General features: G+C 37.0%; 1 protein-coding gene across 5 annotated transcripts in view; it reads left to right on the top strand.

Annotated features, from left to right (window-relative positions):
• The window catches only part of LOC135682819 (CLIP-associating protein 1-A), a 43221-nt gene that overhangs the window by 25898 nt on the left and 1769 nt on the right, over nt 1-15554 (top strand). For 4 of the 5 annotated variants that reach the window (XM_065197872.2, XM_065197875.2, XM_065197874.2 and 1 more), the window contains 28 exons: nt 230-320; nt 806-850; nt 1166-1239; nt 1524-1583; nt 1979-2056; nt 2493-2537; nt 2915-3085; nt 3502-3536; nt 3649-3819; nt 5945-6056; nt 6526-6665; nt 7696-7733; nt 8008-8148; nt 8388-8491; nt 8715-8778; nt 9383-9546; nt 9821-9899; nt 10409-10484; nt 10801-10868; nt 11304-11390; nt 11950-11985; nt 12284-12772; nt 13122-13212; nt 13506-13702; nt 13811-13939; nt 14260-14397; nt 14531-14599; nt 15250-15369. In XM_065197872.2, the coding sequence (XP_065053944.1) occupies nt 230-320; nt 806-850; nt 1166-1239; nt 1524-1583; nt 1979-2056; nt 2493-2537; nt 2915-3085; nt 3502-3536; nt 3649-3819; nt 5945-6056; nt 6526-6665; nt 7696-7733; nt 8008-8148; nt 8388-8491; nt 8715-8778; nt 9383-9546; nt 9821-9899; nt 10409-10484; nt 10801-10868; nt 11304-11390; nt 11950-11985; nt 12284-12772; nt 13122-13212; nt 13506-13702; nt 13811-13939; nt 14260-14397; nt 14531-14599; nt 15250-15369 (3112 nt within the window). The remainder of the gene's footprint in view (nt 1-229; nt 321-805; nt 851-1165; nt 1240-1523; nt 1584-1978; nt 2057-2492; nt 2538-2914; nt 3086-3501; nt 3537-3648; nt 3820-5944; nt 6057-6525; nt 6666-7695; nt 7734-8007; nt 8149-8387; nt 8492-8714; nt 8779-9382; nt 9547-9820; nt 9900-10408; nt 10485-10800; nt 10869-11303; nt 11391-11949; nt 11986-12283; nt 12773-13121; nt 13213-13505; nt 13703-13810; nt 13940-14259; nt 14398-14530; nt 14600-15249; nt 15370-15554) is intronic. The other variant, XM_065197873.2, reaches the window with a different exon arrangement.

Here is a 15554-nt window from a genome sequence, read left to right as displayed (position 1 = left end):
TCAGCAAATGTCCGACCTAACCGGGTTACGAAAAAGGCTAATCTCTTGGACTTGAAGAAAACCAATAGGAATTGAAAGTCAGTCCGACTTTATGAAAGTCCCAGTTAACCTGGGTACGACTTCACGGGATTAATAAGTATATATAGTTAACGTTAACGTATATATAGGCTTTGTTTCTTCAAGCCAATTTTAACTGGACCGATTATTACTCGCTTTGTTTTTGTTTTAGTTTTTTTGCTTCAAGACTACATCGAGGTTTTGATTATCTTGCCGAAGCACTAATTCCGGCTTTGATTACACTCATACCCAATTCAGTGAAGGTATGTGTTTGACATTGTTGTTTTCTGAATTTACAGCAACATTAAATGATTTGAAAGTAGCACGGACACAGAACAAAGCATAGTTGAGTTCTTTTCGTCTTCAAGGTACAAAACAGTGGATAATGACTGGATAATGTAAGCTGAAATTTACATCCAGATGCGGAACAAGATTAATATGAGAGGAAGAGTGGCGTGTTTGATTGATTCCTTGTTTTTGACCAATCGGGGCATGCTAACCTCTCGCCTAGTTTGAAAGTCCAAGAGAGAAAACAAACTCTTTCCTCATCTGGACAAAAATTTCTGCTTACCTTTAGGCATTACACGACGTTTATACTCGAATGAGGAATTTTCGAATGAACAGTACCTCAGTATGCTATGTTTAAGCTTTTCCGTGCTATCTTCAAAATCTGCAGTACCAAATGATGCCTACGCCAGAACTTTTTTATAATTAAATATCAATGCTAAGGGTTCTCTCCATATTTCAGATCATGTCCTCATCTGGAAATGCATGCATACGCTTGATAATAAAAGTAAGTCTCTGAATATTTGATACCCTTATTTATATAACTATTTACTCGACTTTTCTAAAATATTGCATCAAATTACTCCGCCAAAATCAGGAAAATGTACTATCGAGGAATTTTTAATTTAGTTTGCATGTTCAACTGTTAATAATTGACAATTTCATGTAAAATATACCTTACTGCAATAAGAAATTTTGTTGTCTAATGTTGTTGTCTTTAGCAAATTTTTCTGCAAACTCTGATGGATTTTCAGGACAATTTATTCCATATGCCTTGTTGTGTTTTTCACCTATTCAGTTTTCTATATGGAATTTTTTACAGCACACTCATTGCCCAAAGTTGATACCAATCTTTGTAAGCAACTTGCTAACAAATAAATCAAAGGAAGTCAGAAGGTAAGCCAACAAAACTATGTGTTTATAGACAGTGGCAGAAACCTGGGGGCGAGAGGGGGCAGTCGGCCCCCAATAATTTGGAAGGCAATGGTCTTTTGTTGTCTTTTTTGTATGATTCTGTATTTCAAAAGAGATTCCTGAATAGCATACGTTCTCATTTTGGTGTAATTATAATCTGCCATTTCACTAATACTTCATGTTTTTTGAAACGCATTTTTTGAAATCCTAGTTTGAGATGCTCATCCTCAGCTGCTTCTTTGTAATCAACTGATTATTTTTTGCAGAAAATGTGGAGAGTACATCGACTTATTATTAGAGACATGGGAAACAAGTTCAATTAAAGGGTACCAAAACCGATTATTTTACATTTATTATTATTTCACATAATATTCTTATTATCTTACTGTAGAGTGTAGAGATCCTGTTGAGGGAACCTTTTTGAAATGATTAGGATAACTGGTTTGTTATTCACTATCACTGCCGCATCCCCATATGCTCTTTTGGTGTTGCATATTATATATATCTGGCAGCTTTTTGGGTAGTTTAACCGAAGCTAGATAGGGATGCTACTTACCTTGGAGTCTTGATGTGTTTTATATTTGTTGCTACAAGTTAGGAAATGTAATGCCACAGAAATGAAATTTGGAATTAACAGGGGCATCCGTCTCTTATTAATTTTTATCTTTGGAAGCATCTGATATTTGACTTTTAAAACGAGGACTTTGATAACCTTTTCCAGCCAAGTGTCACTCATCGAAGAAGCAATCAGGAAAGGCATCGCCGATGCTGATTCAGAAGCAAGAGCTGCCGTTCGACGGTATGTGCCTATATGTAATAAGGTTCAATTACTGATTGTTAGTGTGTTTAAATTACGTTTTCAAGCGGCCTAAGGTCGATAGAAAAAATTCGTTTTCTTTTGGGTATAGGAATTTTGGTAAGTAAATAAGAATGACGGAAAGAATCAAATGATAAAGTTTTGGAAAAGAGATCCTTATTTCTTACCATAAGTCTATTAAAAATATATATCTAAAAAACATTGTGTGAGCTGGTGATGAAAACATGACATCCTGGAAGAACAAAAGTAACCTTGTAAAATAGATTTTTATCAAGACTGGAGATCGAATTTCGAGTATCTACCTATGAGGAATGGTATTCTTTGCAGCAATGATTATTGTGGTATGATATTGTTGTATTTTATCGTGCTATAAAGCGCTGGAGAAGTTAATTTATTACAATTTCATTTTCTTTTCCAGAGCGTACTGGCATTTTGCGGATCATTACAGGGACAAAGCGGACGCGTAAGCTGAACCCTTGGCAAACAATTTGTTAAATAATTTGCATGTTTACAGTTTTCCCAGTCAACATAAGCAAGAAAAGGCATTTTCATAAAACTGTCAAATAGAACTATAAGGAAAGTGTTTCCGAAAGGTAAAGTGCCTAGGGGGTCATGTGTCGGGCAGGTTAAGTGCCAAGTATAAAGGTCAAATATGTTACTGATCCTAAATCTGTCATTTAGCATCGAGTCATCTTTTCATATGACAATATTTGTTAGAAAACGAGAAGGAGAATAGAAAATAAGAAACGGTTGTGATGAACTATACCTTATTATAGTGATGTTTTTTAATATTTTTAATTGTTGTTTAAAATTATATTTTTTGGCGAATTTTTATTCCAGCTTGATGCAAACATTCGACAGTTCAAAGCAGAAACTGCTTCAAAGCGACAAAAACCTGTTGCAGGCTGGGCTGACCAGACCATCGTCTTCAATGGGACGGTACAAAACCAAGTCGACGAAAAGTTCTCGAACAACTAGTGCGTCTTCCTCAAGTGACACCGAGGATCGAGCGTAAGTATCAGTAAAGAAAGTCAAAGCTTGATATTAAACGCCTGTTACGGTGTGCTCAATGCCGCGTAGACATAGATGTCCTTAGTTCCGTGATGATGTCACTAAGCCTGAACGTGGAAACAGCAATTTATTATCGTCCTGGAAAAAGATTCCTTAATGTTTCAGGAGAAGATCATTGCGGTGACTCGAAAATATTAATCTGACACATTACAAGAATACCTTTGTGATGTAAATCGTTTCGAGTAACGAAATAGGCAAATTCTGGTCGTCATTTCGACAAAAATCAGTTGCAAAGGAGTTTTTCTATCACGTTGTCAGTTTTTCTTGTTATATATTTTAATGTAAGTTATATGTTCGAATTTAATTGATTTCCAGTTTGTCTTTTATACTGACAAAGATTTTTGTTTGCATTTCAGCATCATGCCACCGCCCCAACAGCCTATCTCTCGTGGTATGTTGTTTTATCTGCTTTGTTCATCTTTTGAAAAATATAATATTTTAAGCTTACTTTAGAAGGATTACAGAAAAGATATGTCATTTAACATGGTTATTTTTATTTTTAGATGGGTACCGCCCTCCTGCCGGCATGCAAAGGTCAGCAAGTCAACTGGAAGGGAAGAACCTACGAACCCCAAAAATGGAACCACGCCAGAAGTCATGTGACGACTTTCTTCGATCAACTAATGGTAGAAATTCGACTAGAAGACAGCCTAAAAGACCCGTTGCTTCACAACGTAAGTTCTTAATCACGTCTTCTTGTTAATATGAAATTGCCAATATATCACTTGCTTGTCAATTTGTATGCAAAAGTCTAATCCTGGACCAGTTGGTCGCGTTTTCAATTCTGATTTGGATTTCATTGGATATTTTAAATACCAAGACGAAGTGGCCAAGTGGCTAGTACACTTGACAGCAGTTCTAAAAGCTGTGATATTTAGGCCTGGTTTTACCCCTGATGTTAGCCCGACATCTCTTTCAATCTTCCTGTTCTATCGCGCTGTGAAACATCGTGATCTCATTGGCTCCTTGCAGCTTTTTGAGTAGAGAAACAGTCTACTACCAAAGCGAACGAAATTTTTTATCTGCGTCCAAGCGATCTAAAAATACGCATGGGCACGATGAGTCGAAATGCGCCCGCGAACAAAAAGATTGATGTGAAGATTGGCGTTAAGGCGCTCGCCCCCTATCTTTCACCAAGCATTAGCAAATCGATACCCAGTGGCAACACAGGAGGAGTTAAAGACAGCGAAGAACGAAACTGGTCACCAAAGCTCGTGATACTGTTTGCCCAGATGACTTTCACTTAAAGATACTCTGATTCATACGAGGATCACTCTTTTAATCTGACTTCCATAATGGGAAATCATTTCCTTCAGGCAAATGAGCAAATTTTAAGGCTGTCTTTTTTCCCAGTTATCCGGCTTCTTAAAACCAAATTAGCGTCTCTTTTATTTCTATGAAGTTGCGTAAAATTTTTACTTGGGAGTCTGTGAATGTAATGTTTGTTGGTTGCTTCAGGCAGCACAAACTCAAATTTCAATGGATGTACGCAACCGCTCGACAGATAAAAGCCTTCGATTCCGTACGCGTCTACTACATGGGGTTCCGCTTTTTTACAAATCCTTGTCGTTTTCGGGTTTTAGCTTAATAGCTTTAGTTTTCAACTACATTATTTTGGCTTTTTCGAAGTAGTATATGAAAAGCCATAAGTTATGCAACTCCAGTCGTTGAAGTCTTTTAAAGTTTCGCAGCAATATGTTTTTGAAAAATCCATTTTTGGTCTGAAACTGCTCAGATCTCTTCCATAGCGACCATCAATGGTTGAAATAACATATAGGCTCTCCTGCTGTCACCCCTACTATTCACGACTTTGTAATTGCTTATTTCATTCTTTTGCTTACGTGATTTATCAATACCTGTCCTGCCGAGCTGCTTCTCGCTTAAAATTCAGTATAGACAGGGTTGCTAATTTTGGCTATTGAAAGAACAATCGCTGATAGATCATAAACAGGTTTCTGAACCAGAACTTGCTATCCTAAAACATCTTCCGGTAATGTTTTAATTATAACAAGTTGAAAAACTGCTTCATTTTCGCTTAAATTTTCTCCTTCCTATCAGCACATTTTGGCAAAATAGCCTTCTTTGTGGTGTCAAGATACCATTAGAGGGCGGGCGTTAGTGCGCTTGTTTAATATATTAATTAGATGGCATTCGTGGTTTTCAGTTAACAATAGGATTCACGTCTGCCCAATCAAGCTACTTGAAATTGTCATCAGAATGGAGGATGCGTTTATGATAACGAGATTCAACTTTCTATAAAATCAAAATCGTATTGAGATTCGAATGAATTCGATTTAAAGTAGTCAAGCCTGTTTTCGAACTTCCAAAAGCTTCTTGTGCTATGGATTGTCTGTGAATTTTGCAACCACGGGCAAACCGAATTCATTATTGCAAATTGACAAGTAATTATGATTTCAAGTGTCGCTGCAAAGATGGTGGCGTTCGGGAGCACATCAACATCCTGACATTTGGCTTCATCGCAGATATAGCGTTTCTTTATTCTCGTGGATCTATGGACTTACGTGGGCGGTGCATAATGTCGTCAACATATAAATCGAATTCAGATCATGCAATTTGACTTGCAAATGTTACTTTCGTGAATGATTCTTCGCTGATTCAACGACTTGATCATCAAATTTGTGTTTCTGTTCTTTGAAGTTGATCGAATTGAATTTATTTCGCTAAAATCCAAAACATCTGTTGGTGTATGGGTTCAAGACCTGTTGTAGTACTAATGGTGAACCAATCGTCAAGTAAAACAAGTCAAGATGTACGATAAATTCCAATTATATTTTGCAGCCTCAAGCCGGTCAGCCTCGCCAGCGCGAAGAATGCCATCTTTTTCAAGAGAAAGATCAGAAGATTACATGAGGCGCATCAGTCCTATGAAGACTAGAATTCCTACTCCAAGGTGATGACTTAGAATGTCTGGGTTTGTTAGTTATTAAATCTTATGTAAACATAGAGCCATAGCATCATATCGTCTTTGAAGCATAATTGTGACACTGGAATTTCAAATTATAAACAAAACTCATTTTTCCCAGTAAAAAACTTGCCCTCACTATTCTTTTTAGATGATGAACTGAGAATGACAAGTTCTACTTATATCCTCAAACTTTTCAAATTGCCTAGAAGTGACCTTCATAGATACGATTCCTCAGTAATGTAGCTTGGTCTTTATATGCCAATTTATATCTGATTGCAAAATATATGATCGGAATCGAATTCACGGACAAATTTACGTACCCATATTTCAATGTTTTTTCAGCGCGACCCCCCTACCCCCACCCCCTTTGTTACTCAAAAACTTAAATGTTCGGCTATTTTAGTCCATTTTAGATTTCTTCCTAACGAAAATTGAATTTTTCATATCTGTTCAGAAAAAGCTCTACGTCTCAATCAGCATCCCGGTCCAATTCGAGAGCTGGAAGTCGCGATTCAAGCCCGGTTCGTTCCGGAAGGGGAACTGGCAACGCTGTTTATGTTGGCGATATGAAAGGGAGATACAACGGAGTCTCAGGTAAAATTCAGTTTACCAACAAATTCAGACATCCAGAACAGATGTGTTGCAGATAAAAAAACAAATTTAAAACTGAGATGTATGGTTCTGGGCGTAGAAAATTTGTTTAATAATTACCTCAGATACTTCAAAGCCGCATTGTTTTATGCAAAAGTAGTTTATGCTTTAAACCAAATTCGATTATTTACATTCACCATCCGGTAACTCAAGATTTCAACAATAACCAAAATTTGTTCGCACTATTATATCAACATTTTGCTTTAGATGTTGTTGCGACTAGGCAAAGTCGATTTATGCCAGGTGAATCTTGCTTAAATCTAAAACTTCATTAGCATTAGCACAATGTTTTTGCAGTAACTCGGACGGTTTCAAAATTCTCTGATGAACGAGGATTAATTTTCTTAAAATCATTTTGACACGTGAATCTTTGTTAATTATTTATGAAGAAACTTTTTCTTATCATTTGACTGACAGCTGTTTCGCTTCATGTTTTGGGACTGGCATTTTTTTCTTACAAGTGAACCGTGTCTATCGCAGCAATTTGTCTGTAGAGTGATCTTGATGTTAACGTAGGCGAACAGTTGATCAAAAAATTTGTCGTGGCCTTGCTTTCTCGTTGAGATTGACAAACGATATCTACTGTAAACAAACCATTCCAAGAAAGCACTTTATTCCTTTAATTGTTGCTCCGAACCATATCTTTGGGGTTATAACATTTAGGGTCGCTATAAACATTTAGAGTCGACTAACCTTTTTTCCTGAAAGAAAAATATCCTGGCCCTTTTGCTTTGAGCCGTTTTGTTGCAAAACATATCTTCTGTGCCAAGGCTTCCCTGGTAATAAAAGCTATCTGGTAATGTTTTGTCATAAAATCGTCGACACGAGATCAAAATTTCATCCCATTTCTGATTAAATTTTTTGTGACTTCCAAATGGGCTTTAGAATGATATGCAGCGTTAAGTTTTTATTGTCAAATCAGTTATTTCTTCTGACATATTGGAGTATTTCCTTAATTCTGTTACCTTTTTAGGTGGAAGGGTGACTGAAGGGGATCTTTGGGACGCTTATGTAAGTCATTTTGCATTTAATCTAAGTGAGATTGATAACGTTCGGTAACAAGTATTTATAATTTCACATATACACCCAGTTCTTGCAAGAAACTTAGGAATGGCCACCTTAACCCCACTCTCAAATCACTGTTTTCCCCTGATTTTCCTATTCTTTATGATGTTACAATGAAACTACCAAGTAATTGAATGGTAGGGATGCTTCTTAGTTTTAAAAAACTGATGCCTCAGTGCCTAGGTAACAAATATTTTAACAAAATAACTTGTCTACAAAGGAGCGAAGTCCAGGAAGACGAAGGTACGACTCGGCAACGTCACAAGAGCAGCATTCAAGCGACGATGACAGTGAGACTTCGAGCTTAACCTCGGACAGGTCAGGAAATGCAACGGGAAGCAAGCAAGCTCCAGCTACTCAGGTAAAGACCCTTTCTCAGATTGTATCAACAAAGCATTCGACTTCTAACGTGTTTTTTGTAAACCGTGTTTTTTGTAAGAAGTACTCATTGGCTTTTGATTTCGGGTCCTAGTTTTATACCTTGGTACCCTCCCTTGTATTAAAATGAATAAAAAGGTCCCCAATGAGTTAAAATATCTTCAGTCAGTCACCTTTTGCCCCATTGTTAAGTTTCTCATGTATCTGATGCATTGTTTGTAGGATATCAACGAAATCATTAAATTACTCAGCAGTCAAAGCTGGATTGAGAACAAAGATGGGATGACGTCACTGCAAGCGTATTTGCAAGGATCGAAAAAACTAAAGTACGTTGAGTTTGAGTCGTTCAGTTGAGTTTCAAGTCTCTTTTGAAATTCGTAGATCTTGCGTCACAAAATTCAAATCAACTCCCTTCCCGGATTAAAGCTAAAGATTTTAACTATGAAAGATCTTCTCGTTTGTGTACTAGATTCAATGTCGAGCGTGAAAACTTTTATTTCCAAAATTCATCTCATTTATTATTAAACAAGAAATGAATTATTCCAACAGTTTGGATGAGACTCTTCGACTGCGGGATGTTTGCAATAAGTTTTTCTCAGACCCACACATAAAGGTAAGAGCGTTTTGACCTCATCACTCATTTTTTTCTTTCAAATTTCTTTCATTCAGAACAATAAAGAATTTTCAGGTTGTTCTCCAAATGACAGTTCAAATGTAAATTCATTTCTGTAAACCTGGCCTTGTTTTTATGTACCATCATTTCTGTTTCATTAATAAAGAAATTCTGGGTGGTCAATGCCGTTTTCTTTTGTAAAAACCCAAAATCTAAGCTTTTCATATGCCATCTTTGCTGACTAAATATACTTCCCAGTCAGTTCTATGAAACCAGCACGGAGTTGTATTTCTTAATTATATAAGGTTAAGCAAACGGAGTTGCTACTGTGTATTTTTTTCTATAAACTCAAATATTCTCAATTCTGTGCCTGATAATGGAATTTCTGCAAGACATCAAGGGTGAAAACTGTTCACCTTGCACCCAGTTCCGTTGAAGGGATAGAAGTATTGAAAGACCACCTTTTTCAAGAACAATAGGAAAAGTAAGGATTGCTCGTGATAATTAGAAGGGCACGAACAGTAGGAGTTATGACCCTGCTTGCACCATACCTTCTGCTTACTTTGCTATGCAATGCGCCATAAAATTATCTTTCACACTACAGGTGTATCGTGTCTTTCTCGATGTGCTGAGTGAGTTCATAATCCAGTGTCGAGTTCATCTAAACGACTGGCTCTTCGTCTTGTTGACTCGCTTGTTACACAAAATAGGATCAGATATCTTACCATCATTACATTCCAAAGTGGCGAGAGTTCTTGACATTGTCCGGTAAGTCAATAATTAATTTAGCATTGATATCGATTTGATTCAGTTCTTGGCGTCTTTACCATCAATGTTACCATGGCACTAATCAGCCATAATTTCATTGAATAGTTACATTACATAATTAAGTGTTTCCAAACTAAGTCAACACTCGACCTTGATTCGTACTTGGTCATAAGAGATAATGCGCTAAATGTAAAAAGGTAGCTAAACAAGGAAAGGTTTTTCCTGGAAATTGTAGTGATGGCTTTTATTGACATTCACGCTTATTCATTTTCAGAGACTCATTTCCTTACGATCAACAGTTCCAGATCCTCACCAAGTACATCACAGACAGCACCCAAACTCCAACTCTGAAGGTGGGATTTTTAAATGAATTATGATCTAAAGGTGGTCATCTTTCTGTGAGACTGAAAGTAAATGTTTCCCAGCTTAGAGATTATTGTATTTTCAACCCAAAGGGCCTTTCACTAAATAATATTCGTTTATTAGTCATAATTGACACTTGGCAAATTCAGTGGAGAGATTTTGAAGTAATCACTGTTTACCAGACAATTATGTTGACCTCTTATCTCAGGTATTAATCATTTATTATTAGGCAAAACCTGACTCATGATTAAGTGATGACGAACAGTATCAGAAAATAAGCCCAGCAATTAAAGTCCTCTGTTTCAAGAGTCTGTGGTCATTTAGCCATAACTCAGCCAATTTGTAACACATTTAACGTAATATTTGGAGATTTTTCACGAAGCTCTTTCTAGCTATGTGGTCCGAACTCAAAAGTTCAAAAACTAAAATTTTGTGACGTTCTCACTAAATGGCTCTGTTAAGGTCATCTGTCTCTAATTCTCGACCTCTTTTTTTTCAGATGAAGGTTGCCATTCTGCATTATTTGCAAGGTTTAATCAAACTTATGGATTCTAGTGACTTCTCAAATAATGCGGGTGCGTGAATCAGTTAAACCCATTTCAATGTTTCTATATCAACGTGAAGCGATTCAATTGTCTATTGACAGCTAAATTTTCATAGGATTTCTAAGTAACTGATTTTAAACTGCCGAAAGTAATCTTGGCTTTGTTTGTTGTTGTTGTAGTATTTAAGCAATCTTTCCTGTCACTATTTCCTTTGACATCTTGTATGAAATGGCCGCAGCAAAAAAGTCCAGCACCAAGGCGAGTGTTTATTGTAAGGTATTTTAAATGTTATATATTTTAAAATGCATTTGTGCTGGTAACTTATGCGTTACTGTTCTTTCTTTAGCAACGCGTTTAGCTGTATCAAGAATCATCACTTGGACGTCAGAGCCAAAAAGTGCTGAAGTTCGAAAAGTATGTAGATTTTTTCCAACACTTAATCTGACATCAGTTTTTTATTATCACGTTTGTTTATGGTGGTTTTTCTTGGCATGTGTATCTGATAATGAAACAAAAGCGTTTTCGCATAAAACTCAGGTATTATTTCTGTCTGAATTAAGTACTTTCTTGATATTCGTGAGATCAATTCGGTATTTTCTGAGAGATGATGGGCATCTGGGGCTACTTTGCAGATTATATAGTGGCCGGAAGTATATTTAGCCACCACACGGTTGCAACGAAAAGCCTATGCTAGTTCGCAACGTGTGAATTGGTTGCAACTGCATGTATTCATCTTCTGTTGCTTACAAATGGTTGTGTAAGACAAGGCCAATTGTGCATTTTGAAAAGCTTGTTGTGATAAAGTCTTTGTATTTGAGCATAATTTTACGATTTAAATCTTTATTTCAGGAGGCAGGATCCGTCATCGTGGCATTGTTTGAACTCAACACGCCTGTGTTTAGCACCATGCTTGCTGTGCTGCCAAATTCTTTCCAGGTTTGTTGATTAAAGTCAACATTGTTTTTTCTGCTAGGTAGTTTACCGATACTCTTTTATTGGGTCAGCAATCACCTTTAGAGAACACTGTCAGCTTAAAGATTGCATGTAAAAAACTGACCAGATTAGACCACCGAACCTGTCCCTGGCTTATGTCGATCCTAACAACACCAGTAGAAACTAGTGTGAACTGATGGTTACACACCAGCAACTTATTCTTCATTGTTATTCTAGTGCCCCGCTGCAAGCTCCTGAAAAACCGCCAAATGATTTTGGTTTAGTCAATCCTAGGCTCTTGCTGCATCTGCATCTGAGTAATTTTGCATTAGGACTTTTGCTTCATCTGCAAGCCACTAAATTTGACTGGAAGTGCCATTCACCAAGAGCATTTTCAAATTAAAATTTCTTTCTTTAAACTTCAAGAGCAAATATTGAAAGCTTTGTCACCAAAATATTCAGAAAACCTTGATTTATTCAGAAAATTTAAACAGTCATCGAAATAAGCCTCTTGCTATTTTTGAACTGGTTCTCTAATAAGTTTATGTTAACTGTATTCCAGGATGGCGCTACGAAGCTTCTTCACAGTCATTTAAGGGTAAGTCCTTCTAAAAGCTTTGGTTTTTTTCAGTCTAGACTATTTATAAACGTTCCCCGATAGTAAATCAACATCTTATTTACTCTTATGAAGCCCTTTATGCCGGGGCGAAATATTAGTATTTATTAAAGTTAATTGAATTCAAAATTCAATTTCACTACATTAGATTCTCGTCGTCTTGTTGCTTTGTTCCTGACTATTACCTTCGTATTATTACTAATTGCAAGATGCACAGAATCCGGAGGACAGCATATCTTGCGATTCTTCCTTCTTACAAATATTTGTTTTGACTCTTCAGCCAATGGCAAACCGAATGGCATCAACTCCGAGGCCGGCTCCAGATTATGACGTCGAATACGAAGATTATTCTTCAAGATACTCCAGCCCACAGAAAAAGGGGCAAAACATACTAGGATACAGAAGCATATCACCAAATAAACATCACCCGGCTGGTTATGATACCGTAGATTCAGATAGTGGTTACTTGCCAGCTGCATACAGTGCTCCTCTGCATAGGAGCGCAAGTGGTAGACCTGACGTCCGAGATGGTGCCGAGGCTGGTGAATCTGTCAGATCGAGACTGAATTTCAGTGATGGTGATCAGGAAGGAACTCCCGATGTTTATCAGACGAAAGGAAACGTCTATAGTACTCCTATCTCTGACAAAAAGTATGGGAAAGGCTACCCGATTTCCTCAGGATCTCAGTCTCCAGGGGACGACTCTCCTTTCTTGCTTCACTCAACAACAGCCACTCAGCAATATGACCCCAAGCATTATCAAGACAAGGTACCGTTAATATCCTATTCGAACGTTGTGTTAAATCCTATACATGCTCAGCTTTGTTTAAAACTTTCAATTTGTTGACTTGCATTGTTTCTTAAAATTATCACATTCATGACTTTGTTATTGTGGCTATCATCCTTATCGGAAACTGTCTGTTAAAAAATAGCAAGACATTACCTCGATAATTGCCATTAAGTGGGGGTTATTAAGGAACACCCGTTTCCTACCAACCTCATTGGTTCTACAGACTTATGCAATAGAACCTTAATCTTTTGATCTCTCTCTAACCTTCGGTCAGATCTAATTTAAAAAAAGGCTATATATAATATTATGTTTTTAAAATTTTATTCAGATTGTTGCGGGAGATGGTGGTAAAGCTCTCCTCTCACCTGAGATGGTACGTGTTGCCGACGGTGCAGAAGAGCCCGATACTGCTGCTGAACGTAAGCCTTGGCTCGGTATTAAACCTCCTTGCATAATTTATTAGATTTTATCGATGCTACAATGAAGTTTTACAGTCTTTTGTTACCAATTAGAAGCACCTGTGTCGATAAAGGCTACATACACATTTGACATATATACAAAAAACGATCTAGACCTGTTCTTTTGCACGATGTTTACTTTTCAATGTGAAATTGTAGACTTAAAAGCATTGAAAATAATCTTTTGATTCTTTGTAAGCTACGTACGTGTTTGTATGGCTCCTGTGCTTTATGAAGGATTTTCTTGTTTCTAGCTGCAGCGCCTGCCAACATAGACATCATCAATCAAATAACAGCAGTTTTGTCTGCCTCGCGTAATGATAGTGGATCAGAAGATGTCAAGAGCGCCTTGATTGAGCTGATAAAACTGGCAAGAAATGGCAACAGGGAATACGTCCATGAAATAAAAGGTCTTCTTCCCATTGTAACAGAGACGTTAAAACATTCCGAGGTAATATAAAGTTTTGATGTATCTACGCCTCTTTCCGCTAATTGGTTTTTGTATTATTTTCCAGTTTGCTATTTTCGCATCTTATTAAAGAAATATTTTTGCCAACAGGGTGCTATTCGCTGTCTGGCTGCACGTGCATTGCGTGAAGTAATTCGCTCAATGCCAGAAGCGTACAAAGATGATGTGAAACTTGTTGTAACCAAACTGGTCGAGACCCAGGCTGATTCCGTAAAAGAGGTGGGCAATGATTGCAAATTAATAATGTTAACACACGTATAATTGAGTGAACAACCTGCTTCTTGTTTTAAGTGGTTCTTGTTGGCAAGCCTACAGCCTCAAAGTACTTGAAAATGTCAGTTACTGTACAACTGATCCATAAAAGTTTTAGCCAATGTGCTTACTGTATGTTAGGAATCAATTGGCTAACGGTGAGGCGGTGATCAGTGGTGCTGAGGGATTGTCAATGAAATTCTGCGTTTTTTAGGGTAATGTCCCGTTAATTTAAACTTGCTTTTCTATCTGGCTTGGGCTTTCTCTAAACGCTTCATTTTTTGCAGGTTTCTAACACTGCTGAAGAATGCTGTAATTTGATTGCACAGAACCAGGCAGGCAAAGACCTTTTTGCAATACTATGCCCGATTATTGAATCAGCCGACTTTCCATCAATTCTTCCAGCCATCAAAATGATAAACAATGTAAGTACATGAAATTGTTCGTTTCAATTGTTTCTTGCGTTTTACTCATTAAGTTTTAAAAAAACCTTACTTCACGTTATTCTATTACCTATTTAGTCATTCGGTATTTATATGGTAACTTGATGTCTCCTAGGTTGTCGATCATTCTCAACCATCCTCAATTGCACCCCATTTGCCAAATGTGACTTCCGCTTTACTGAAGGTAAGCTTAGTCCTATACAAAGTGACGCTCATATCATGTTAAATTAATTTTATTTCATATTGGTTGGAAATGCCAAAGCTGTTTTGAATGAAAACAAAGATTTGAAACTTGAAAATTGTTTAGGTATATTCTTGCATATTTCTCCCTGGATTGCTGATGTAGGTCTTTTCTACACAAAAAGAAAGGACAGGATTTATGATGACAGTTCTGTACTCAAGTGAAATAATAACACAAATTTGTTATGTAGATATTTTAAACAGTATATATGTTTTCTGTTGTCGCAAAATACTTAGATTCTCGGCAGCCACATTTGACAGCAATGGTTGACTTAACATTTTGTTGACTTGACATTTTGCTCAGTTCACATTACTCTCCTTAGGTCATCAGTTGACACTTCGGTTGTTTGCATTTCAGCTAAGATACTTCAGAGACAATGTAAGGTTCAAGGCTAGATTTTTCAGTAATCAACAGAGAATCAGCGCAATCTGATGTTGCTTTAGTTTGGTGTTTGTCTTAGACCTAAACAGCCACTGGCCTGAAATCACAGTTTGTATGACCAATCATTTTGAAGAGGATCTTAGTGTTGTAGTGGATTTGGTAAATTGGGTTGGAGTTACTTTTTTGTTGAAAAGAATCATTTTTTTGTGTAGGGTTATGATCATTCTGAAAGTACTGTCAGGAAAGCAAGTGTGTTTTGTCTTGTTGCGATTCATAATTTGGTGGGAGAAAATGTCCTTTTTCAATATCTCCAAGAGCTCAACGGATCAAAGGTATGGTTTTATGCAAGTGATATTGGTTTATTACTTAACAAATGAAATTTGTGCAATTTACAATAACCTCATGCATTATCCTTAACCATAAATGATTCTTTCGGTCCAATTTATCTTATTACTGAGCTTCCCATGAATTGAAACGGTTGGGACTAGCGATTTACCAACTAACGAAAAAGTTGAAA

This window comes from Rhopilema esculentum, chromosome 16 (assembly GCF_057945365.1).
Source record: "Rhopilema esculentum isolate cy_ngs chromosome 16, ASM5794536v1, whole genome shotgun sequence".
Lineage (NCBI taxonomy): Eukaryota > Metazoa > Cnidaria > Scyphozoa > Rhizostomeae > Rhizostomatidae > Rhopilema > Rhopilema esculentum.
The sequence above is the reverse complement of the archived record's forward strand: the minus strand, read 5'-3'. Positions and strand labels throughout refer to the sequence as shown.